The following is a 26,828-nucleotide window of genomic DNA, read 5'->3' on the forward strand; positions in this document are numbered from 1 at the left end:
GCACAAAGCAAGAAACAATGTGACAATAAAGCAGCATTTTAATTAGCAGCAGTTTTTTCCGCAGCCCAAAAGGTTCCTTCTGTGCATTCACATTCCCACAACAACAAAAGCCTCCTTGTATTTCATAAATCACAAAAACTCATAAAACAAGCCCCTGCAATTGCACATTCCAGATAATGGTCCAGAAATAAATTAGGCAATAAATATCAAACAATATATCCCCATCAGCAGTGCAATTCTGCTCTCTGGATAATCAGAAGAGAAGATGCCTTCCAGCAGTTTATGCCTGGTAGCTGGGAATAGGTAAAACAATCGAGAGCTTTAATAAATCTTTTAACACTTTTTCCACTGAAGAATATAGCGATTGCCCTGTGTAATAGCTTCCCTGAGCGCAGTGCCCATCAGAGGAACAGCACAGCTCCGACGCTGCTGGTGTCCAAAGCTGGGGTACAGACAAGCAGCCACTTGTCAAAACCAGGAAGGATTTTCCTCCCTCTCAGCTGGGTCTGGTTCAGCTCTTGGTGCCCTTACAGCAAACACAAACCCTGCTCCCTCCTCTCCCATGCAGGTGACACACGGCACAGACGTGATCTGGGAGGATGCTTAACACTGGTTTGACAGCGGGATCCCATGGGGAGCTTTCAGGCAAGGAGGTGGTGTGGCTCTGCCCCAGTCACCCAGCAAGGCAACTGGAGCTGGGGAGAGGACCTGGTGTTCCAGCCCCAGAGCAGCAGCCGCCCCAGGGCTACCACCTCCTCCAGCAGCTCTTATGAAGGAACAGACACAGATATTCTGATTCCCTCAAGAAAAGACATTTCTTCACATACTTCAGAGGTTTTCAGATTGCTTTGCAACCTACAGCAGAAAGCTTGAGGGCTTCATCTCCCTTCACTAACCAAGAATGCAGCAGCACCACCCCCTACATAAGCAAATACCCCAAGCACAGGGAGACAGGTGCCCAGTGAATGGGTTACGGTCACAGAAACTGCTCAGAAACCCACAAACTATTCATATATCCATCCAAAGCCTGCAGCATTAGCCCCAAGAACCCCCGGTACCAGAACCATTACCCCCCAGGAGTCACCCTTACCTTTCCGAAGTCCCGTACATCGAAGAGGTCGAAGGGATCAAACAGGTCACTGTTCCTTAACCCGAATTTGTCATGACACACTTTGAGGAAGGTTCGGATATTCTTCAAGCAGAGAAACTGCAGGAAACAAGAGATGGGGAAAGGTGAGCAAGGCAGGCACACAACTGAGATTTACTGTGCTAAATTCACACACGAAACAAGCTACCAGTGGCTCAGAAACCCACACTGAAGCCTGGCACTAGCTCCTTTGTGTCCCTGGAGCCGTCAGGCTCATGGTGCCTGTGAGCTCTCCCATGTCCTCAGCTGGGCACCAACCAAACCTCCTCTTGGAAAGTGAGTCTCACAGAAGGTAACCCTGCAGAAGGGCTGCAAAACTCAAGCCAGGAGTTTCCCTGTCAAGGTCAGAGCCAAATATAAATTACAGCTGATGTTGTACAGAAACTCAGTGCTGAACTTCCAACCACCTCCAGCATGATCCCATTTGCTTCCCAATAGAAGGGACACATTCCATCTCCTGCCCCAACTCAGATCTCATTCCCAGCACCAGCGCAATCCCCAGGACTGTTTCCACAACGCTTTGTTCATCTCTAATCTTCACCCATTTGAAGAGGCAGAAACCTCCCCCCTCAGGGACCACCCTCAGCTGTTCTGCTGGGTCAATGGGCAGAGCAACATCATGTTTCTCTGTCAAGAAAATCCTGTCATTGACTAATGCCATAATTGGCCATTTGTTTGTGAGGATTTTGAGGTCTGGGCACTGCAGATGGTCTCACTCCAGTGGTGACGCCTGCAAGGGGCTGAGAATAAAAACCTGCTTCATTTCTGCAGCTGCATCACCTTCCTCAGGAGGGACTGACTCTGCTGAGCAAGCCAATTTAATGCACTTCTTTCTGCATCCTCGTGCTATTCCACAAATCCCCTTCAATTCATTGCTGCGCTTTTAAATGACTCATTTTTTTCAGCAAATTCCTCACAAATACATAATAAACACGTTAGAGTTGCAAGTAAATCAGCCCATGCAAGGGGTGAATTCATCCCCGTGATGAACAGGCACAAGATTCAAGCTGCCACTGGGTGGGTTTGATCCATGCCGTTTCATGGATCACATGGTGCTGTCTCTGCTCCCCAAGTTGTCATCAAACCAGCACCACGCAAAAGCACAGCTTGCAAACGCCAAATAACTTAACCAGACTTAATTGTTATTAACTTATTAACATAAAATAGCTTAATTTTCTTTTAATTAAGAGAATCAAAGCAGAGTCTTTGGGACCACCGTATCTCCACAGACGTGACAGCGACGCAGTTCATCCTTATTGTCTTTGGGATTATATGTGAGGTTTGTAGCGATGGATTAGCAAAACCCCCTCATTAACAACAGGCTCATCCACCTACACAAAGAATCTTTCACTCTTCTCACCCATGCCAGCTCCCTCTTCACAGAGCTGTGGAGTGACAGCACAGGAGGGCTTGCACAGGATGCTCCCATCACAGCAAGAGCCTTCTCTTTAGACAAGCAAGTGCCAGAAACAGAAATTGAAACCAGTTCTGGTTTTCTAGGGCATTCCTCCTCCTCAAATAAACACTGCAGTAAACATCATCTGTCGAGACTGAGCGGTTACTTTGGAATCGCTTTACAGCCTCGCACTGATACGGGTTATTTCATAGCTTCATCTTTGGGTCTCTGCACGAATTCACACCCTGGGCTTGCAGCAGGGGCGGTTTCTGCAGCACCGCAGTCTCATTGATTCCCATTTCGAGCTCATGTTTATTTTAAATCCTTTTAAGCCTCTAGTTTCAGAAGTTAATGACACAGGTTACAGCCACAATTACACACAGCAAGATGCTGCACCCTTTGCAGCGCTGCCCAGTCCCTGCAGCGTTCCCTGCCCACCTCCCTCACCCCATGAGGACTGACAGGCTCAGGAGGAAGGACATCACAGTGCTCACATTCAGCCAAGAGAAAGGCACCCACTGGTGTGGAAGCCTGAACCCTCCACACTGTGCATTTGTGGATCAGATGCTGCACAGCTCAGAGCTCACCCTGCCTCGGTCCTAAATGACGGCAGAGATCCCACATCCAAGTAAGCAAAGGGATCCCACATCTTGTTTGCAAAGGGAGCCCCAGCTTCAGCATGGCCAAGCGCAGGCAGGGGACAAGCACCAGTGCAGAAGCTGCTGATCTATTTACAGAGTTGCTGAAAAGGCCTAATGTAAACCCCAATAAACCCAGGCAGCAGCACCACGGTCCTGCTCTACCAGCAAGGGGCTGTCAGCAGAGCCAGGCCACCACATTGCCCACAGGAAAACCACCACATGATGATAACCGCAGGCTGGGGTTTAGCTCCACTCCTCATGCACAAGAAGTCGGGGTGGGTACGTCCCACGTGTGCCTCTGTGGCACAGTTTGCTCCTGGGCTATCTCTTTCTTGCCCATCTGCAAATAGCTCCATGTGCTTTTGCTCGCAGGTGTTTTGAGGTTGGTTTGCTGGTGATGGAAGGTCATGAATTGTTGGCTTCACTGTGATACTCAATGGCTCCATGCTAAAATTAGCTAGAATTGAAAATAAGCTGTGCTGAGGCCATTTCATTTACCAGTCGATCACACCTCTGGACAAGCAAACACTCCACAGGAGAAAGGGAGAGAGAGAAATCAATGTTCTCCATGGGCCTCATTCACCACCTGCCAGCCCCAAAATCAATAGTGTCATTTATATGCTCCAAGCGAGACCCGAGTCCTACAGTCTCCTTTGGTGCAAGAGCCAGTGGGAGCTCAAGCACTGCACACCCTGAGTTCCACCATCGCCCTCCTTGCACCCAAAACAACCCCAGTACCAACCAGGCATCACTTCTAGGGACAGACACCACCACTAGCCAGGATGGATACAGACCCCAGAGACCACAGCATCTTCCACAGACACCAGCATCCCCCACTGTACCACTGGGCAGGCTCTGAAAGCAGCCATGCCACAAGTCCTTGGCACAGGGAGAGCTCCCTGGGCACTGCAAAGTGCATCCAAGGTGCATTGGAGAGGGAATTCCTAAAGCCAGAGCAAAGAGGAGCTGGGGGCAGGGATGGGACTGTAGCACAGGCAGCAAGAAACACATCCACTAAAACAAAACACCTTGAATCATGCTGACAAATGAGGAGCCTGTGGTCAGCTCTGCCCTGAGCCCCTGACAGTCATTAGAAGCCAACACTACAGAGGCAGCGGTCGCAGCCCCATGCCTGCTGCTGGCAGATGGGCCCCGGCACCTGCACTGAAGAGCTTCAGAACAGCTTTGCTTACTTTTAACACCATGTAACACCATCAGGTGAATGAACCAGCTGGGCAGGCAGAGCCCTTCCCCTGCAGAGCTTTGTCTTCGTGAGATGACAAAGAGGTGGACAAGAAGCCGGTAAACGCAGCAGCATTTGCTCAGCAACCAAACTGCCCAAGGCAGGATCTGGAGGATGCTCGTGTGAGCATCGGAGCAGTCCCTGGTCCCTGCAATTGGGATGGCACAAGGGAAAGAGGTGTGAGGTTTGGGAGTCTCCAAGAGACATTTAAGAATGTGAGAAAACGTAGCAAAAAGAAAGAAATCATCAAAACACAGAACCTCAGCCTGGTTTGGGCTGAAGGGACCTTAAAGCTCCTCCAGCTCCAACCCTTGTACCCCTGTCCAACAGGCAGGACCCCTTCCCCTGGAGCAGCTGCTCCAAGCCCCTGTGTCCAGCCTGGCCTTGAGCACTGCCAGGGATGGGGCAGGCAGAGGATCCTGGATCACCCAGCGGCTCACGGCTTTCCAGAAAGGGCTCTTTGGGGAGGCAGCGTTGGCCTGAGCTGAGAGGGACTGCACACAACAGCCCTGGGCAGCACTGAGCCACGTGCTGAGCCGCGGCCAAAGCATGGGCTTGGAATGGGTCCTGCAGCATGTGAGGAATGCTGCAGCCCTGCCCGCCCCAACAGCCACTGCCAATGACGAAAGGGACTTTCTTTAGTGCTTCCTGACCGTGATGTCAGATTTCCTCTTATCTCGCTGCCGGCGCGGCCCGAAAGCACCAGGCACAAAGTAAGTCCCAGCCAGGAGCTGTGAACATCTGCTGATCACAGCTCCTGCAGCAGGGAAGGGAGGGTCTCATTGAGAAAACATCATCTGCAGCAGTCAATGGGAAACGGTGCAAACCTCTCACAAAGCCAAAGGGTGCTTCCCCAGGTCACATCAAGCTCCCCTGAGCTACCCTGACACTGCAAAGGGGCACTGAAACTCCCTTTCTTTGCCCCAGAGTCAAGAGCAGATAGAAAGTCCAAGAGCATCCAAATATGCAGCAGGAACCACAGCCAACATAGCTGCAGTTAAAACCATGCAGATCACGACCTTTATCCAACCTCGCCAATGGCTCTGCCCACTCTCACTCGCCTCCACATCAGGGTATTACCAGAGAGTTTGGGGAGCAGTGATAAGAGTCAAAAGCACAAGTGGAGTTTTTAGCCCCCTCCACCAGCAGCCCCACATCTTGCGGGGCTTTGTTCCTCCTCATGGTTGGCCCCATTGTCCCCGTGCAGAGGAGCAGCCGCAGACATGATACAGAACATCTGCACAGAAACTCTGCCTTCCCCTTCACATTTGGGTTCAAGTCGCAGCTCAGTTACTTTAGATGGACAGATTAAATGTCAGGGGTTTGGACAGCACATTTATCTATAGAGAAGCAGAGACTGAAATGATTTCTCAAACAATTTAGTGCTATTATTTCCCCCATTTCAAAGACATTCCCACCACAGAGAGCTCACGAGCTGGGTGAATTCCACTTGGTGAGATGGATTAATGAGTCTGAAATGCTGATGAGCACTGACCTCCCCACAGCTTGTCCATCTCCTCATACCTGCCCACGAGCAAGGATTAGCCTTTGGAGAGAACCTGAGGGAGAATAACCATTCATTTTAGCAAATGCCCATAGCTCCTCACTGGAAGGACTGAGGCAAAGCAAACCTGCAGTGAGCAAAGGTACTGCCCCGCAAGAAGCATCAGCAGAGCTCAGAGGAGCTGCAAAGCCCCCACACAAGCTCACCAGGAGCTTCTACCCTGTTCAACAGAGGCACACCACTGAGCCAGGCAGCATCCCTGATCCCCATCAGCACTCTCACAAGGCTCAAGCACACACAGAACTCCAGGTACCTCAGAGGAACTTCTCTTCCTTCTCTCAAAGCAAAGAGGTCTCTCAGATAACAATATTAAGCTCACAAACCGGAAGCCAGAACATACACAGAATTATAAACACAATTCAAACCCGAGGGAGTTTGATTTTAACAGGTTACTCTGATGTAAGAAGGCTCAGCCCCAGAACAGCTCTGGGCAGGGCTCGAGTCAGAGTGGGCACAAACATTAACCAGAGCTCCAGCACTTCACACAAGACAGGAAGCGTTGGAACAAGGCGAGGACCAGAGGTGAACACCTCCGAGGTGTCAGACAGGAGGAGGACGTGGGAAGAGCAAGAGACAGGGCACAGGCTCAGATGATTACATCCAGTCAGTCACAGGCACAGAAGCAGTTCAGTGACACAGGGGAGCACATCCTGAAGCTGCACAGGACACAACTGCTCCCTGTGCTGTCTCTGCTCGCAGGACCCTGCGCTGGGGCAGCAGCAGCATCCCCAGGGCTGCTGCAGTAATGCACAGCCCAAGCCCAGCACTGCAGGAACATGTCCTGTTCTATCTTAGGGAAGCTTTGCTGACCCCACAGCTTCCCCTGGGTACAGCCAGGCTCGTTTCCTCCATTCCATACACTCCTTTGGCAAAAGAGGGAGGAGAGAAAAGCAACAGCAGAGCCCAGATGCTCACATCCTCTGAGGCTAACTCCCAACAGCAGTGGTGACATTCCCAAAGCTTAAACCCCCTGCCAAGCCCTACCAGGCAGCACAGCACGGGAGGTCCATTAAGGCTTGTTAAGGTCCATCTGTCCGTCCATCCAAGGGTCACCCCATGCCACGGGGGGGGCTTTAAATGAGCGGAAGGAAGCTGCAGTTTCCCAAAGTGAATGCAGAGCTGCAGCCCAGGGCAGCACTTCCCTCCTTTGTGGAGCCCTCCCATGTCTGCAGGGCTCTGTGAGGCAGCAAGGGAAGTGCTCTGACTGCCTTGGAGAGCTTTATCAGAGAGTCTCAGATGGGGTCTGAAAGTCTCCGTTCCCACACCAAAGGTCTGGGCAGCCCAGAATCCAGCAGGTCCAACAGGTTCAGCACCGGTCCCAAGCCCAACCGCAGGTCTGAGGTTTGTGTCACCAAAATCCTCACCACTGAGGCTTTAGGAAACCCTCCTCAAGTTCCCTGCATCGCATCAGGCTTCAGACCCGGCTTCAGGGATTTATCGCTTAGGATGGCTCAGACAAAGATACCTGCAGAGCCATTCCCAGGAATAACAAAAGCGCCTGCTCCTCTGGACACCGTGAGCATCAGCACTGACCAAAGCAAACACAGAGCAGCAGTTGTCTCTGCAGGTCCTGGCCTGCACCAGCACCACGGGGCTGCCAGGACAGGGAGAGCAGGGCAGGAACAGAGGCTGTTTGCAGCCTAAGCAATGGGGAAAACCACCAGTTATCACCATGGAGCTTTGGAGGAGTAATAGAGCTGGACCTTGGGAGGGTCCTCAGCACCACAGGCAAACACAGCAAAGGGGTTTCTCTGCGACTCTCCCACAGAGTCAGGGTTAGAGCCTCTGAGTCCTGCATCTGATCTGGGCTGCGGCACACGGACCAAATCCAGGCTTGGCTTTGGTAACCACATAGAGACTACACAAACCATGGGAACTGCTCAATCTGCCCACGTTTGGCACCATGAATGGAGAGTCCCCTTCCACATTCATTAAATCCAGACTTTTCCTCCTCTCCCTGGAAGACCAGCAGCTCCAGGCTCGGTTAAGAAAGGGAAGGGGGGAGGAAAAAGAGAAGAAAAAAGCCATGTCTTGGCTTTTATTATGGATGGGAAGTCCTGAACTCCTGTTTGCTCACCAGGGCTCACACTTCACTCATGAAACACAGCCACAGGTGAAAGATGGGGTATGTGAGATAGGAATTATGATTACAGCTGATCAAGAAACGAGACACCTTCCCACACACTGAGTTCCCAGCAAAGAGCATGCAAAACATTTGGGGCAAGCCAAAGCATTAGGACAGGACTTGATGTGAACCATGACAATCAAATTGTAACACAGAATTCAGCTGCTGTTAACAAAAATGAGTTATTGTGTAACCGTATCCAGTGTTACACTGCAATGACACGCTCACAGGGGCTGTCCAAGCTCTCATTGTTCTCCTGCTCCTCCGGCTGGCGCAGGCAATGGGACTGTGATGAACATCTGACCGGACAGTGATGAAACAGCCACGGTGTGTCTGTGGGATGCAGGGAAAGCAGGTCGGGAATCGAGCCTTGTCATGTCCAGTACTGGGCCAGAGCCAGGGGAGCTCCAGGCCTGCAGGCCCAGGCTAGCTCCAGAAACTCACAGGGAACTACGGGGTGAGATCTTCGGGAGGTGCCTGCAATAGAATCCAATATCGCTTGTGCAAAGCTGCCCAGAGGACTGAACATGCAAGTTCAATTCCTCTATATCAGTTTTATAGCAGTCCCATATGAGCCCAGCTTTAAATACCCACTGATGTCTCCAGACCATCCCCGAGATGATTGTGCCGCAGGCGGCCGCTGTTGAAGGCACATCCTCATTCCAGAGCATGCACCAGTCTCACTGCAGGCACCATGCGTTCTGCTGTTTTAAAACATCCCAAGAAATCTTATTCCAACAGCTTTGCCATCACATCAACCGCATGTCATCTCCCAGCATCCCAAAGACTTCTCTGGCAAAAGCTTCTGTAGATGCTCCTGCATTATTCATCCAGCAATTCTTCTACATAGCCATGATTTTGGGTGACCGGCTTCCAATTAGACTCAGTTCACTTCCAGAAAGCCTCAGAAATTACAGCTATTGTTGGAAAATGTGCTATTTTCCTCACTTCAGGAAGCGCCAGGTCACCTGCCAGGAATCAGAATTGCTGAACCAAGGAACCTCCTGACATATTCATCCCACTGCACAGAAGCAGCACCAAGGGAAAGCAACACTGCAAAGCAAAAACCCAGCCATGGAAAACCTTCTAACTCTGCATTTGCTGTGGCTGTCACCCTTTAAACTGCCCATGGGAGAGATAATGGCCTAGAATAACTGCACAAGCCTCTTGTTCTGAGATTCACAAACTTGTGCCCCAGACACACCTGGAGATGACAGTTCAACCTGGGATCAGTGCTGAAGGACCCGAAGCTGTAGCTGGCGCTGGCATCAGAAGACAGAGGTGGTCTGCTCATGGTTGCTGACACACAGACACCATCACAGCCTCTCGGGCTGCTGCCCAAGGTGCCATCTACTCACAGAGCTTTGCTGAAATCAGGCCAGTGCCTGACAACAGGTACAGTGAAAAACAGTTCCCAAATGTCACTGCAGGGGCTGGGGCCGCATTGTGAGGAGCAGGGAACAAACACTCCAAAAACTGCTTAATGGCACCAGGTAATGGTGCTGAAAGATTCCCCCCAGCTTCTTCCTGAAGAGCTAATTAAAACCAGAGCACTACTTTCCACATCACAGATAACCAATGCAGACTGTACACAAGCACAAGCTGCACTTTGCAACATTAAGCCCAAAAAGTGCTTTTAAGGGGTGTCTGGATGCTCCTCAGCCTCATGCCAGCACACTGGGGCTCTGTGCAGACACCAGCTCCTCACTGCATGGATGGGGCGGTCTTGGGGCAGCTCAGAGCCTTTTTCACCTCCAATTGCAGCAGGGTCATGGGATGCTTCTGGGCCATCCCTGCATTGCTCCTCCATGCACAAGCTCCCACCATGGAAAGAGCAGGAGGGTGGAAAGAGGTGTGAAAGACAGACCTGCACCACAAACCCCTTTATGCAAAGGAAAACTCATGGATCACAGGACCTGCCAGCCAGCATATGAAGGCTCCTTGTGTGGGGGACAGAGAACAGACCCTGAGTCACTCGGGGCTTCTTCCCCTCCTCGGTTTTAAATAAGGATTGGTTTGTTGCATTTCAGTGCTGGGAAGAACCAAGGCTGTGAACAGACACTGTGAGCTGCAGAACAGGGAGGGCTTTTGTTTTCTGTCGTCGTTCAGTTGATGCTCATCAAGATTCCCAGCTCCACATTTCTTCTGCACAAAATGAAGCTGGAACACAGGGGCAGGAGTAGCACTGTCTGCAGGGTGACAGCCTACCACGAGGGAATGCAACACGTGTGCAATGCACAGGAAACTGCTCAAACGAGAGTTACAAGTGATGGTCTCACAACTGTGTGCTCAGAACTTCCCAGGCATCAGAAGCCCCCCCTGAGTCCTCCACAGGCTTCAAAGTTGGTCCCAAAATCCCACTTGGTGTTCTCATAGCAGCTCTGAGTCCCTTTCTGTGTACCAGGAGCACAGACATGAACACAGACTTGAACACACATTTTTCTTACTACCTAAAGCACTTGCGCTGCCTCCTGTGATTTGCATTCAGGGTATCGGTTCCTCTGCCTCTCCACACTGAAAGGAAATTAATTAACTGAACAGTAACTGTAAGTGTCACAAAGCTTGGGAGGCCAAGACAAGAAACCTCAAGGTTACCCATCTCATTTAACGTATGCGAGAGATAAAAGTCAGAATGAGCTTCGATCAGGGGAAGGATGGGGAGGGCATTGGCATTACTGTGATGTTGTTCTGTTAGTTGGGGTTTTTTAATAGCAAAGCCTATATTTTATCTTTATGATATCAATGAAGCATTTTTCTCCATCCTGTGATTCCACAGATTATCCCTGTTTACACTCAAGAGAGAAAGTCAATCAGGAATTTCTCACTGTAGACAAAAAGAAAAGCCTATTGTCTCCAGGAGGTGACTGCCTCTCTTCGTCCCTGCACTAACATGGTTCTGGTCAAACACTGGTATCTTCCTTGGACTTGCATCTCCCTTGCAAAAGAACATGGTGATGCATTTACAAGCCAGACGGGAACAGTTCCACCAGCCAGTGTGTATGAGCAAAGCTTACTCTCCTAATTGGAGTATCTAAAATAAACTCTGTGTAATTGCCTTTGCAGAGCAGGGAGCTTTAGGGAAGGTTGTGTTGCTTTTGCTGTGCTGGTCTAATTAATCTGGTACAAGTTGAGCATGGAGATAAGGCCCCAAGGACCTTAGGGCTGGGCTGGACCACTAATGCTGTGCTTTAGCAGGAGGGGTTTGGAGGGGCCAGGATGCTGCATTCGAGTCCTTCCTGGGCTCAGCTGCTCCTCCCCTCCCAAAGCTGCCTGCTCCACTTTAGTGGGCTGAAAATGATCTGGACATGAAAGGACAACACTTGGAGCGTCAAACACAGAGGATCAATACATGCAAACAGGCAGCAGCCCTAAAAGCATTCACTGACGTTACTTTACTGACATGGTTAAGGCAGTGTCAACACGCAGCTAAACACAGGCTCTTCATTTCCCCGTTTTGGCAACAACCTTGTCCTAAGTGCCACCCAATTGAAAGCAATTTTTACTTAATGATCTTTCTTCTGCTTTGAATTAATCCTTCTCTCAGCAACCGCCTTCAACAACACACACTCAGGGTGAGACGGATGGAGACTATTTCAGCACAGAATTAAGGCGCAAGAACGAGCCCAGAGGTTCTCCTCAGACCGATGCACACTCAGCTCCGTGCAGCCCAAAGCAGAAGTTATTAAAAACATTTGTTTAGAAGCCAGCGTGATACTTTCTAAACGTCATACAGCAAATATAAAGACAGGTCTGGCTCCTGTGAAAGTGGCTGTGGCACATATCAGGCTGAGCTGTTAGGAACAAATTGCTCCTCTGCATAATGCAATCAAGACCGTACAAAAAAGGAAGAGAAAAGGCTACACAGTATTTTACAGGGCCATAAACACCAAGGGAAATAAAACATCTCTCTCTAAGGTGTAGCTTTCAATGCAAAAAGCTCTTATTCACCACAGTGCTTCCTCAGGCTCCACAGAGGAAAGGCTTCCAGCTGCGGGTGCCTCTTGGGGAGGGAGCATAAATAACATTGCATGTAAAGTCATCACGACATTGCTTCTGGTTGCGTTCAAGAAACAGACTGAGAGGTTTTCTGGACCATGCCCCACCACAGAGAGCGCTCCCTGGCCAGGACTCGAGGAGGGACCAGCATCCATCTGACAGACATCTGGCAAGGGGCTCGCATCCCAGCGGGATGAGAAAGCCAAGGCAGTGCGCAGCTCCCTTCCTGTCGATGAGTAACAAAGCCCGTTCACCTTGGGCTTTGTAACCTGACTCAAACCCACGTGCAGACCACCCCACATCAGCCCAGGCAGCTCCCCCCACACATTCACACGCGCAGACCCCAAACCACTGCTTAAAACAGCCCATGTGCTACCAGCTCAGGAGGGCAGACCCAGACCCCACACCGAGCTGACAGCTTAGGGTGCCTGGCCCTGGGCACCCAGGGATGTACACACACACACACACACTCCTGTCCACTGCTAAAGGAGATCCCTACAGAACCAGGTCTGGAAGCAGCCCACAGCACAGAGACCCACAGCAGTAACAGAGCTGTCCCTTTGTTTAATGGTTGCCTTAACCCCAGGGCTGTGTTGGCAACACCTCAGTCCCACGTGCGAGATTCTCATTATCCTTTTTAAGACACCCATAGAAAAGTTCTGCAAAGTTTTCTTCCACAGAACAGCAGAAACGGTGATGCCAAAACACCAGCAGGGAGCTCGGAGCCATGGCAGGGACATGGACCCAGCGGCACATCAGCTCCATCAGCCCTCATCACCCTGCATTGTCCCAGAGTGAGGATGTCCAAGAGCCCAGGAGGGCCAATAGGAAATGGAGATGGATCTTCAGCCTCATGGACACTGGAAACGTTAAATCCCAAAGAAGGAGGCAGAAGGCGCTTGGCTGCCTGCAGGGGCCGCGGGTGGGATGGCCGAATGTGCCAAACGGCGTTTGTTCCATTTGAGTAAAGCACCAAGTGGGTGGAGGGAGGAGAAGCTCCACAGTTATTCTTCAGCACTCACACACATGACAAAGCCTGGCTGCTAACGTGACAGAGACACAACCAAGCAGTTATTAAGTTACCCTGAGCACAGAGACAAGTTAAATACCCCTTTTTGTCTCCGGTTTCCTCCTGAGCTCTGTCAGGAGGAGCTGCTCCTGTTCCACACAGCTCCTGGCAGTCCTGCTGGGTGGAATAACGGGTTCCTATGGAGTGATAACACTACCTGATGCCTTGTCTTTATCACACAGGATATTCACACCATGGCACTGTTATTATAGTCTCCCAAAAAAACTCCAAACCATAGGAAAAGAAACACTCAGAAAGGGGATTTGAGCAGTTCCTTCTTCCACATGTGCACAGGAGCAGTGCTCAGTGAAAAAGGACTTGGATTCGCCTCCCCAGGATCAGAGCAGGCACAACCTGGTGGCTACAGGGGAGAGATAAGTCCTTCCCTCTGCTCCAGCTCAGGTCTAGCCCATGAACACAACCTCCTCCTCAGCCAGCTCCTCCTTTCCCCATGGAATTAAGAGGCTGCTTTACACCTCCTGAAGTTTTCCTCTCACTCCTTTTATTTACACCCAGTTGAAACAGATGTTTAACACTGCTCAACACCATCTTCCTGCCTGCATTAAAAGATAATACTATTGACTGAGTCAGCCTTTGCTGGTGGAGGCCAACGCTGAATGTGGGTTGGGTTTAGTTTTGCTTTATGACTGTACAAGGAGGCAGACTCAGGATATCACCACCTGCTCCTCAGGAATCCTCCTGCTTTATACATGTTAAAACGTGGGTATTTTAAATTCGCTTTCAAGTCTATGAGGCATCAGAGAGCACTTCAATCATGGGTTTATGCATCTCCCCACAGGACTGAAAGCAACAGCTTCCATGCCTGCTCCTCCACTTCCCTCAAGGAAAACCAGATTCTCACATCACAGGATGCCAGGAGCTGGGTCCTCCAGAAAAACACCAAAGAGGCACAGAAACACATCCAGCACTGCTGATCCCTGCTGCTGGCTCCAAGCTACAGGCGAGGCGCCCACCTGGGGCACAGCGGGATCCTGATCCCAGGACTGACGAGGGATGGAAGGGAACCAGTGCGGGCAGATGCACCCCAGCACAAAGCTGCAGCCCCTGATGAACACAGCCAGAGCTGGGTTACAACACAAACACCTTCATGAAACACCCAGGCGTGCTGTAAGCATCTGGCTGAGATGGCAGACTGACTGAGGCATCACAGACAGGCTGGGTACCACTTTGCCATTGGGCTCACAGGGACCCCTTGATGGAGGTTCTTGCCCTCCCCACTTCAGCCTGAGATAAAAGCCAAATCACAGCCTGCACATAATGGCAGCCTGAAAACCCATGGCCAAGCCAACACATAAGAGCCCACCATGAGGAGCTGGCCTGGCTCTGGGTCCTGCACTTGGAGCATCCCCCATTCAGGAAAGCAGAGCTATTTCCAGCAGATAGTAAATAATCAGCCCCACAGCAAGCCCAGCTCCACCCAGGCAATAGGACTCATCTGGCAGGGTGAACCCTGCCAGAGAAACACCCAAAGAGAACCCAAAGCAGGCAGAGGGACTCTTGGCTTCGGCTGAAACAGTAAAACAAAGGACGCTCAAGTCTTAAATGTCCATCAGATTCCTGTATCCCAGCACCATCCTTCCCTGCTGCAAAGGAACAGATTTTGCCCACACTGCCAAAATCACCAGGAACTATGAAAATGCAATGAGGCTCCATCCTCCATCAGTTAACTCATTTACTCTTCTATAGAGCCGGTCTCCACCCCAGCAGCTGTATGCTAATTCCTCAGCTCCGCTTTATTATCACTCGGAACAGATGTTCGAGCCGCTCCAAAGCCCAGAGGTTACAAACCCCATTAACCTGGTGCGGGAGGCGCTCAGCACCGTGAGGCACCGGCTCTGCCCTCCTGCAGCCGGGGAAGCTGCTCCTCCAGCACAGCACCAACAGCAGCTGGGGATGGGACATGGGGAACTGACCCACTGGTAATAGACAAAAGTACCCCCAGACACCGCAGGACGAAGATGGAGAGTCCAAGGGTGGGATGTGATTTACAGGCTTGCTCCAAAAGCTCATGGATATCGGCTGCTTTCAAAACCTCAGGCACAAACGTGGATGCAATAACCTTCTTCCCCATTTTTGGGGGGTTCTGTCTCTGCTGGGGTGCGTGTACAAACACACACAAGATAAACCCAACTGCGAGAGGTTTGGCATTCCCTGTGGAGTGGGTTTCTCCAGTGCAGCCAGTGTGGCTCCTGGAGTAATTAATGCCAGAATCTATTTATGACCTTTGCATAAATTGCTCTTTTCTGACAGGAAAACTGCTCAACACGTTGGCAAATATAATTAAGAGGGAAGGAGGGTGACAAAAATCTGGAATTAAATCTCTCTCTAATTAGAAAGAGCTTTTTGTGACAACCTGGCTAAACCCACTCTCAAGCAGATACTGGAGTTTCATTAAAGCTTTTTCATTATCCCTCCTGAGATAACCGAGCCATCAATACAAGGGAAGTTTAACCTTTGTCACTCCTAAGGAAAACAAGTGTGCAGGCATCCCTCCACATGGGTAAAGCCTGGGGAGGTACAACCCCAACGCACCAAAGGCTGTAACACCTTTGAGCAAGGGATGAGCAAAACCTCTGCATGGCCATGGGTGCTGCATCGGGTCTGCATCGCTGCTCCTCACCTCCCAGCCACGGCTCACGGTGCAAGGAACAGGTTTTGCTGTAATAGCTCAGGATATTTGACCAAGTTTGCTGTATCTCAGCCCCAGTCCTTGCTCCACCAGCACAAACATCCCACCCCTGCCACCGCAGAAAGCAAAACTGAACTGATGCATGACAACAGGTTAATGCTAGAGAATAAACTGCCATGTTAGAGAACTGCCAGCACTTAGAGACCAAACCCAGCAGCCACCCTCCCCACTGTGACATGAACGTGCAGAGGGCAGGATCCCATCTGGCCAGGCCCCAGACCTATTTATCTTTAAGGTATTTTAGAAGACCCATGAACAAATCTGGTTTCACATAAAACTCTGCACTCAAATAACGCGTTCCCTGCATCTCAGCTGGTTCCACAGCAGAAGATGACCCCCGTGGTGAGGTGCTGGGTGACAGGGACAGGGATGCGGGTGCACCTCGGTGGGAACATCAGCAAACCCCAGTGCAACACCCGCACTGCTCCTCCTGCAGCTTCACACAGGAAAGCCCATCCATGCAGGGGAGCCCAAGAGCTGCATCATCTCCTCTGGGACTTCCCTGGAAGATCCCTCACCTGAGAAAGTGCTTCCCATAAACACAAAGGCTCTCAATGCACTCACACTGGTGCTGCACACGTTTCCTGTCCTGGGGACAGGCCATTCAGCCTGGGATTTCCAGTCTTTAACTCCCTCCAGCTCTTCAAAGCGTATTGTATTTATACATATCTCCCATTGCACACATACATCTGTACCTCCCACTCTTGCTCTGCAACAGACAACAGCCCAACCTCTCAGTGGCAGGGCTCTGCTCTAGGGAAAACCTGTATCCCTGCAGGAACCTGGATGCTCCCAGCTCGGCTGTGAACATTCCAAATGCCTGAAAAACCCAAAGGAGCCAAACAGCCTCTCCTAGAAAGCAAAATCAGCTCACACAGACACCTCCCTCACAGCAGCTCGGGGGACACATCCTCAGCAAGGACACACTGATGGGTCCCATGCCAGGTGCTACCACAGGGCTTTCCCACGGGAATGGTGCTCATCCCATCCACAGCTCTGGGGCTGCACCGGCTCCGTTGGATGCTGCACTCCCGGGATGCTCCCGGGATGCTCCCGGAGACAGACATGGGTTTTCCACACAGCCCAACACTTCCGTCATGGCCCCGAGTTCAGCGGCTCTCACAGACAGCTCTGTGTGCAGCACTGAACACAAATCACTCCTCCCCTTCTTGATCCACAACCCTCCTCTGTTCCTCCTCACCCCCTTTCAAATACCAGATGTTCCATTTAGCTCTAAACCACTATAAAACACAACAAAAGATACGAATGCTGCAAAAGAGCCAATTTACTCCTCCCCTCCACCAGTTCTAAAGTGTATGCTTGAAGAGAAAGAGCAAGTTTCCTTTATGGGCACCTTCCAACCTCCCCATCTGTCAAACCCAACCCCTGCGGGCAGAGCTGTGGCTCCAGTGTGAGCAGGAGCCAGCAGCTGCCCCAGGTGGAGCTGGGCAGGGCCCGGAGCTCACTGCAAGCAGGGGATGCACACCCCAGAGGGTAAACCCCTCCCATGTTCAACCCTACTCTCATCAGATCCAAGGGCAGCATCTCCCTGCACCAAACCAGGCTCACCCCATCAGCACGGCCTGGAGCAGAGCATGGAGCTGAGGCTGCTCCTGACCAGGGTGCACAGCGCACCCCACAAGATGGGAATGCTCCCCAGGTCCAGCAAGCCTGGCAAATCCAAGCCTGAGATGTCAAGCAGCATCATGGCAAATAAAACTGATTCAGACCTGGGTCTCTACCACGGGCAACGCTGCAGAGTCTGCGACAGGGAGTTCACTGGATCACACCAGCGAGGAGCCAAAGAGCAGAGCAAGTCAGGATATGACTCAGGCTGGTGTCTTTCCAAGGAGGCAAAGGAGGACCTTCCGGCTCCATCCCTGCTGTCCAGACGGGGCAGGCCCTTGGGTTATGAAACAAGAACACATTTCACATCGCCTCAGGCTCCCCCAGCACCGGTGAGGGCGGAAGCGAGACAATGGGCAGCAGCATCCTCTGTCCTGTGTGCAGGACGGGAAGGGCTGCAGCCCCCACACCCCAGGTTACAGCTGGGTGACGACAGCCGCTTCGGGGACTTGAGGAGGAAAGGGCTCCTAAAGGGGAGCTGCTCCAAAGCACGTTGTGCAGGAGCTGCCAGGCAGGCTGAGAGTCTGATGGCCAACAAACTGCTGCTCTTCAGGGACTTCTGCTGAGGAAAACAGGGCTTGTACAGAGCAAGAAGGCTTTGAGCCTCCACACAGCTCAGCAGCCTGACCCACCTGCACCCGTGTGTTCTCCAGTCTCCTACAGTGGAGTCCTTCTGGCTGTTGCTAGAGCAAGAACACCCTCTGACACCAGCAGAGCACTCAGATGATCCAATTACCTGTGATAGATGTGTCCCTGTGGAAACCCTTCAGGTCAGGGCACCTTAGCTGAGCCTTAGCATTAACACGGACTGGACTCAACAGGGCTGAGCTACTCCAGAGCAGGATGCAGGTCAATCCCCCCAGCAGCAGCACTACAGAACAACCATGACCTGGGAGCAGGCGCAAGGTCACTGATAAACTCAAGGTGCAGGAGACCCGGGGAGAGGAGCTCGAGCAGCACAGTTCTGCCATACCCTGCACCAGACAGCACCAGGCAGGAGACCCCAGCCCTGCCCCACCAGCACGAGCATGGAGGGCGAGGGGTGGCTCATTGAGTTGTACCATGGATGGAGCCCAGCCCTGAGCTGCAACCAAAACAAACAGAAGGGGTGGGGAAAAACTCTGTTTTATTAGAAACAGAGCTTTTTCCTGGCTCCTTCATGACGGGAGATACGACTCGGGAGAAGCTGTATCACTGACACCGAGCCTGGGGCTGTCAAGCACAGACTGTAATGAACAGCTCCCCTGAAGAAGGTTCTTCCCCTCCAAAAGGGGCACAGGAGAGCACAGCTTCAAACAAGCAGGACACATGATGGGGTGGAACCCCGGAGGCTGCTGAGTGGTGATGCATGAGTCACTCAGGATGAGCCAGAGCAGAGCCCCGGGTCTAACACCGACAGCAGAGCTGGGGGTGACTCAGTGCAGGGACAGGACAAGGCCTTGCCTGGGGCCAGTGCTCATGGAAGCAGCTCTGTGAGCCCCCAGCTCCTGGGATGCTGGGGCAGCAGGGCAGGCAGATGGACACTGCACTACCACAAGAGCAGTTAGCCCTGATGGGGCACCAGCAATGGGATGGGATGGGATGGGATGGGAGACTCAAAAAGCTGCACTGGCTGCTGGGAGAGCAGCCACAGGACCCTGGTAGGATCTCAGAGGATCCAGCTGATGTCAAGGGCAGTGTGAGGAAGGGGAGAAAGGGACAGAAGAACAAAAAGCTGCTGGGGAAGGGGATCCATGCTTTGAAAATCAGAGAACCTTCACATCCAGAGGTGCTGCCAAGCTCACTGAACCCCACCTGCATCAATGGGACCCTGATGCTGCCAGCCCAGCCTGGGCTGCTGGGACATGTGTGAGGAGGGACCACTAAACGGGTTAGGGTTGGGGGGAGTCACAGGGAGGAGGCACAAAGCTGCAGGAACAGGTTTGTCTCTTTAAGAGGGGACAAAGAAGCTTCCCAAAGAATCTGCCCTCAGGTCAGTGTGGAGCAACATTGGGGTTGGAGCCAATCCCAGGTCCCTTCTGGCTCCACATGAGCTGGAGAGAGCAGCCCATGGGCCTGGCTGGGGGCTCCCACACCCAGGAGCCAGGACTCAGAGTGATGGGCAGCGCGAGGTGGGGATATTCATCCCCCCCCATGATGTAACCACAGCCCCAGCTCACATCCTGCTTCATCCAGCCTCCATTTCTGCAGCCCCACTTCCTCACCCAGCACAGGGATGGCCACCACGGAGGGACAGCCGAGCATTGCTTACAGCTCATCAGCATGCTGCTGAGATAGAAGGCAGCTTCCAAGACTGGTCCCAGCTTGAAAAGCAACCAAATTGCCTGGTTTTTGGCTTTGTGTTTTAAAGGCACCTATTCATCCAAGAGTGTTCCTGGTAGGTTTTTAATGCAGGTATTTAATGTCCATCAATCATTCCAGGGAGAAAAAGTTTTCACTGCTTTTCATGCTTCTTGGCAGAGCCAGCAGGATCCATTCGACTCCTTCTGCCTTCTCCTGCCCAACAGGACACGGAGGAGCTGCAGGTTCAGTTATAACTTGCAGCTTCACCAAACAGCTAAAGAGGGCACTGTCTCCAGCTCCCCCCAGGTTTTAGGGTGCTCTTTGACATGCAGGAGGCAGGAAGGGGGCTGGGAAGAAAGCCTGAAACCAGCTCCTATTTGCAAGGGGCTCACAAGACAGAGCACCTTTTTTCCCTTTGTAAAGCTCAGCACATCCAAACGGGAAGTCACTGAGACACAGTAAACAGGGATATGTAATGAGGCCATTTTTTATAGCCTGTGTTGGAACAGAACCTGATTTCAAGAAGCAGAGAGCAAATAAAAAGCCAGAGAACCTGAGCAGGGTAAATCAGAGAGTAGCTACACAGACCCTGCTCAAACAACCCACTACCCCGAGAAGACAGAACCGTATTTAGCTGCTATCATGACATATGGAAGCCATTACAAGAATTGTAGCTATAAAAGCCTTTAAGTGGCATGTCAAAAATCCCAAAGCCTTGTGAACAATTACCGATACCAAACAGGCCAATGTGCCTTCATCTCCCCCACAGCTGAGGGAAGAAGTTGCCACAAACCACCCTGTTGTGACAGCAAATGAATCCTGGAATTCCAGACTGGTTTGGGTTGGAAGGGACCTTAAACCTCACCCAGTTCCAACCCCTGCCAAGGGCAGGGACACCTTCCACTGGAGCAGCTGCTCCAAGCCCTGTCCAGCCTGGCCTTGAGCACTGCCAGGGATGGAGCATGAAGATAAGCACCTTCATCACTGATAAACAGGACTTTGGCATCAGATTATCGCCATCCTCCAGACCCTTCTCCAGGCTCCCTGCAGAGCTCAGCCTGGTGCAGGTGGGACACCCATCAATCCCAGGCATCAGTTTCTGCATGGCTCCTTAATAAGAGCAGAACAGAGCAGTGGGCAGCCAAGTCATCACACCAATTACATCTGCTGTGCCTCAGCCGTCTCCAGAGCCCCAGTAAAACCTCCAGGTGCTGCAGACCGAGATGGATTATCTCTAGGGAGATGTCAATATGCTTCAAAATAAGAATCCTTAATGAGCTGCCCATTACTGCTAACTCAGTCTGCACACACAGACACACACATTACATACACGGCTGCTTCATTTCAAGCATCCAGAAGATTCTGAAGCAGGAAAGAAAAAGAAAGAAGATATTTAGCAGTGTCCAGGTTAACCTTAAAAGAAGGGTGAATGATGTGGTACCAACAGCAGTCTTCATATTAAATCTTGTGATCAAGCCCTAGAAAGGTGCAGCTGCTTCGCTATAGATAACGATTTCCACTTGTCCCATTATAGAATTACAGAATCAGATTGATTTGGGTTAGAAGGGACCTTAAAGCTCCTCCAGCTCCAGCCCCTGCCAGGGCAGGGACCCCTTCCACTGGAGCAGCTGCTCCAAGCCCCTGTGTCCAACCTGGCCTTGAGCACTGCCAGGGATGGGGCAGCCACAGCTGCTCTGGGCACCCTGTGCCAGCGCCTCAGCACCCTCACAGGGAACAGCTTCTGTGTAAGGAGGAATGTGGATGTCATGGCAGATAACACCACACCAGCGTGCCCAGGCAGCCAGGACAAGGGCTATGGGAAAACAGGGCACAGAGGCTCCCATCTTCACAGGTAATTCCTCTTCAGAGGTGAACCCCACCTGCAGAGGTGTCCAGCACCCACAAGGTGTCTGTGCAAGCAGGGAGCCCCCATCTCAGGGCTGCACTTCCCTGCACACGTCAGCATCAGGAAGGATTCACTTTATCCAAGGCAAATGCAAAAGAAGTTGAAAACTAACAACAATCCCCAGAGCAAAACTCACCCACCAAGCATCAACCTCACCCACACCCACAGGGCTCTGCTGCACTTCTCATGCCTCATCATGCTGAAACACCAGCGAGGAGTCACTTGATTTGTATTGGACCAGAGAGTTAACAAAATTACAACTGAAGCCTCATTATCGATGAAAATCCAAAGCTGGGAGACTTCCATCCTATAAATGGAGCTTGGGATGCGAGAGCAGCTGCAGGCAGCGCTGGGAGTCAGAGCTAGATACTGGGGAACAGGGAGGGAAGTGGGACTCTGGAGGCAGCTCCACAGAGTTGTGCACAGGGGACACAGCTTGAACTGCACCCCCGAGCTCTGACCACAGGAGCAGACACAAGGATCAACCAGTACTGAGGGCAAATGCACCCACCTCACCCCTCCAGAAACAGCCCCTACAGCCAAAGCAATCAGCAGGTATGGAGCTCTTCTCCAGGCTCATCACAGGGCTCGTGAGGCCACAAGAGAACCAAGCTCTAGGACTTCTTTCCTGGTTACTTTGTTAGCATCTGTTGGGGTTCAGCAGCTCTGGGTCCCCCCATCCTCATCCTGCCTGGCTCCACCAAGCAGCAGACTCTGCGCTTTGAAACTGAGCAGGAAAGCAAAGCAAACCTGAAACTGCAACACACGGAGGTGATTTTACTGCTTTGTTTATTTGTTTAAGCATAAATAAATAAACCACTGCTGTGTGGCCAGCCTGGCCCTTCCACCAGCCTGGGTCCCTGCTCCACCAGCCTGGCCCTCTCACCAGCCTGGGCTCCCTGCTCCACCAGCCTGGCCCTTCCACCAGCCTGGGTCCCTGCTCCACCAGCCTGGCCCTTTCACCAGCCTGGGTCCCTGCTCCACCAGCCTGGCCCTCTCACCAGCCTGGGCTCCTGCTGAGCGGGCCCAGGAAGGCTTTGGGAGGATGGGACATGGGTTCAGCTCTGCACAGCACACGTCCCTGCAGCCTCCCCCATGGCAGGAGCAGGACCCAATGCTCCAGCTCTCCACACAGCTCTTTTCGCTCACCTCCCTCACACCTTCCCCCTTCCTCACACCTTCCCCCCTGCAAGAACAAAGCAGCATGGAAGGGGATTAAAACCACACAGACACACACCTCAGTGTCTGGGTCTTACAGTGTTTCTTTGCAGAGATCTGATTTCACCGCTGGCCTCTGAAATGATGCTCACCTCAGGCAAAAATCTGTTTCTCATTACACACCTGCACAACCCCATTTAATTCACTGAGGAAGGTGGATGACAGAATATTGCTTGGGTGTTGCAAGTCGAGCACAAGTGTCTTGCCCCCTGGCATTATGACTGATTACTAAACCCCAGTAATCTCTGCAGGAAGGCAGAGCTGTGAGCAGCCCAGCCAGGCAGAATGTGCCTTTATCATCAAACACAACCTCAGAAGTTTCCAGGCACATTCTGTCTTGCACATCCCTTCTGAACACATCACAGCTGTGTGACAAAGATGGGTTCCTACACTCCTCTGCTGGAATTTGGCCTGGAGAGACCAAACCATTCACAGCCCCTTCCCCACAGCTGCCAGTGCAGCAGAGGCACCAAGGTGCTGGCTCCTGTCTTTATCTACCACAGGGGAGAAGCCAGATTCCCGCATCCAGGAATAGCCAGAGAAAAACCAAACACGTAAGAGCAAGAACGACTCAAATCTAGACTGACTTGGGTCCCATCCCGGCTGAGGACAAGCATCCGTAACATACAAGACAATGGCTCTGCACATCCCTGGAGCTCAGCTTCCTGCAGGTTATGCTGCTGTGTTCTGACCACCAGGTCCTGACGGTCGACCCCTGAATGCTCCTAAAGTTGGGAGCACCCAGGCAGGGTGAGCATAAAGTGATTTCATTAAGGGCAGCTGGGCTGCAAACTCAGCTCCTACGAGCATCACCTGCCTGGGCAAGGGCAGCAGAAGCCTCTGCTCCAAACCACCACTGGGATCTTCCCTACATCACAGGCACCACGTTTCAACCCTTTCTTGCGTTCCCCACAGGGAAACACTGAACCAAAATTAGGTTTGTAGGATCACAGCATTTCCTTACAACTAAAAAAAGCAGCAGTGCCATTCCCAGCACATTCTAGGAATGCCCCAGTCCCCGCACACCTCCAGCTCCAGCACAACAGTTTATATTTGGAAGCATCACTCTGTACGGAAGACAGCTTGATCAGTTTATAGCCTGGAAAGCCAAGAGGAAATCTCAGGGCATTGTTCCACCCAGGGAAGAGCCTCTGGGGCTGTGTTGTTATTTACACTGCACCAGCAGCTCTCATGGGCTGGCCTCACCACGGGGCTAAGGCCTCAACCCTGGTGCCACGTGGGATCGGGGTCTTTGGCTCATGAGCAGCAGCATCCCCCATTCAGAACCCCAAAGCACAGCCCCACGTCCCAGCCCCCAGGACTGGGTGCCCTAGCCTGCAGCAGCTCCCAGCACCCAGGGTCACATCTGGCTGCACAAGGAGGCCCAACCTGCACAACACCATCACCTGGAACACAACTCCAGAAGGGAAAGGCGCTGGCCAGGGAGGCAGGGGCTGGCACAGCGCAGCTCCCGAGCTCCTGTTCACATTATACATTATTCATCTCCCAGTGCTTTAATAAAGTTAAAGGCAGTCTCACGCCTTGGCTACCAGGAAATTTCCCTTCGCTTTTACCAGGAACGCCTGTGGCTGTTCAAAACCAAAGGCAAGCAGCTGACATCCACTCATCACATGGGGGCCGCGGGCAGGGGGACACGGAACCCCACTGCAGTTGTTTCTGACTGATTTCACTTCCCCATTCCCATGCAAATGCCGCGCCGCTCGTCTTGAAAAAGCAAGAGTCAAGCACTTAAACCCCGAACGACCCGAAATTGGCTTCATTTCAGTTTTCTCCCGTCTGTTCAGGCCTGCTCCCACCGAAACAACAGGACCTGGGAACACCTCCAGGGTGCGAGCCCCGACGCTTCCATGGGCTGGAAGCCGTGTGCGGTGCAGGGAGTGGGGCCCGAGCCGCTGAACCGGGGCTGGGGTTACCGGTTACCCCACGGTAGATGTGGCACCGGAGCCCCGGCCCGGGGGGGCAGGACGGGACCGAGACCGGCACCGCGTGGCCGGGCTGTGGACAGGGCTGCAGGACACCCCCGTTAGTGAGGTCTGGGGTGGTCTTGGCTTTATTTTCTTTCTCGGTCGTGGTGTAGATCTTTTATTTGCTTATTTTGCTTTCAATCTTCCCGGACAAAGTCCTGTCCTGGAGGCACCACCGCGCACCCCCAGCGCCCCGAAGCACAACCGCTGCCTCGCTAACCCGCCCGGAGCCATCCCCATCATCTTCCTCTCTTCGCCCTATTATCTGCTTTTGTTCCGCGATGACTGCGCACAGAACGGGGATGTTCCCTCTGTCCCGGCGGGCGGGGGGGTTCCTCCTCTCCGGTTCCCACCGCGCTGCGCCCCAGCTCCGGCACCAGCCGGGGTGCAGTGGGGCCCGGAGCATCCGGTGTCCCATGCACCCCAAAACCCGCTCCCATTCCCCGTCTAAGTTCAGCAACACCTCGCGCTGGGCACCCTCCTACCTGGGACATCTGGGGCCTGAAGTTGATGTCCTTGAGGTCGATGGAGCCGGGGGAGAGGTTGTGCAGCAGTTGGCAGAGCAGGACCCCGTCCCGCAGCGCCTGCGCCAGGTCGAAGACCACGGCCGATGGCCACACCACCCGGTGGTTGGGGGGCAAAACTTTGCAGTCGATGAGCCAGCGGCCGCACTGCCGCCACTCCTCCATGGCCGCCGCCGTGCTCGGGCTCCGGCCTTCCTCCTCCTCCTCCTCCTGCTGCTCCGGCCGCCGCTCAGGGGCAGCGAGCGGCTGCTCCGCTCCACGGCACCGCGCTCCAGCCCCGCTCCATCGCCGCTCCGCGCCGGGGCTCTGCGGAGGAGGAGGAAGAGAAGGAGGAGGGGGAAGAGGGGCGGCGCGGAGCTTTCCGGCCGAGGGCAGCCCCTGCCCCCGCCGCGGCCCCTCCGCCCCCCGGCGCTATGCGCTCCGCATCCCCCCGAACAAAGCGGGGTCTGCGGGCACGGCTGCGCTGCCCCCCGGCCCCGCTGGAGCTGCCCCCGCCCCGGGCAGACGGGAGGAGCCTCCGGCCCCACCGCCCCTTTGTCTGCGGAGCCCGAGCCCGGGGGGGGCTCCTCTTCCACTGGGAATGTCCCCCCTCCCTCCCTCCCTCCCTCCCATCGCCGCCCGCTCACGGCAGCCGCGGTGCCGCTGTCGGGGCTCCCCGTTCCCTTCGGGACCCCACTGCCCGCACGCACCGGACGCGCTTTGTCCCGTGCTGGGGCTGCAAACACTGCAGGGAGAGATGGGACCCGGAACGAGGGCGGATTCCTCGAGTTTTAAGCCTAAAGACAACTCCCGTGGTCAGTTACCGGGTATTTATTAACACCCTCAACTCTCGGCCGTTAACTCCTGGGCAGCAAACTCCTGAGGAATCCCAGGTTTTCACTGCTGATTTCCATCCAAATCAGTGCTCTCAGAGCAGCCCCTTCGCAAATCTGCTCCGAGTTTGCTTCCCAGATCCTCTCCCCAGAGTTCGCCAATGAATTTCCAGCCCGTGTTCCCGGATCAGCACAACCGGAAGCTGAGGCTGGGACGAAGGGAAGCCCTTAACCTGGATGTCAAGCAAACGCCAAGCTAATCTCTTCCAAATGGAGCCAAGAGGAGATGAAGGAGAAAGAGCGACTCTGCTGGCACGAGCCTTCTGTTTCAGCATAGGGAGGAGGATCCCTCCAAAGAACAAGAAACAATTCAACATTCCAGGCTGCTTAGTCTGAATAAGACCCTTTTAGGCTGATGTGCTCAACCTGCCTCATTCAGGTTCATGTGATGCCAAGGGGTGGGAAGGGGCAGGTCCATACACCCCAGTCTCACAACCAGAATCCCCTGTCCCGGGTGCACTCTGGGGTGATTTCAGGCCCCAGTTCCTGGTATCCCATGGATGTGATTCGACTTCTCAGAATC

At 52.9% G+C, this 26,828-nt stretch overlaps 1 protein-coding gene across 3 annotated transcripts in view; it reads right to left on the reverse strand.

The window, feature by feature from the left end:
• The window catches only part of VAV2 (vav guanine nucleotide exchange factor 2), a 102,710-nt gene extending 76,312 nt beyond the window's left edge, over positions 1-26,398 (reverse strand). The window contains exons 1-3 of one of the 3 annotated variants that reach the window (XM_034067416.1): positions 26,237-26,398; positions 25,395-25,739; positions 1,091-1,207 (exon numbers count right to left, since the gene is read on the reverse strand). In XM_034067416.1, the coding sequence (XP_033923307.1) occupies positions 1,091-1,207; positions 25,395-25,598 (321 nt within the window). In that variant the 5' untranslated portion in view covers positions 25,599-25,739; positions 26,237-26,398. Of the gene's footprint in view, positions 1-1,090; positions 1,208-25,394; positions 25,831-26,236 lie in introns of those variants that run through there. The other 2 variants (XM_031043187.2, XM_034067417.1) reach the window with 2 other exon arrangements.
• Between the last annotated feature and the right edge of the window lie 430 nt (positions 26,399-26,828).

Source organism: Melopsittacus undulatus, chromosome 11 (assembly GCF_012275295.1).
Source record: "Melopsittacus undulatus isolate bMelUnd1 chromosome 11, bMelUnd1.mat.Z, whole genome shotgun sequence".
In the NCBI taxonomy this organism is placed as follows: Eukaryota; Metazoa; Chordata; class Aves; order Psittaciformes; family Psittaculidae; genus Melopsittacus; species Melopsittacus undulatus.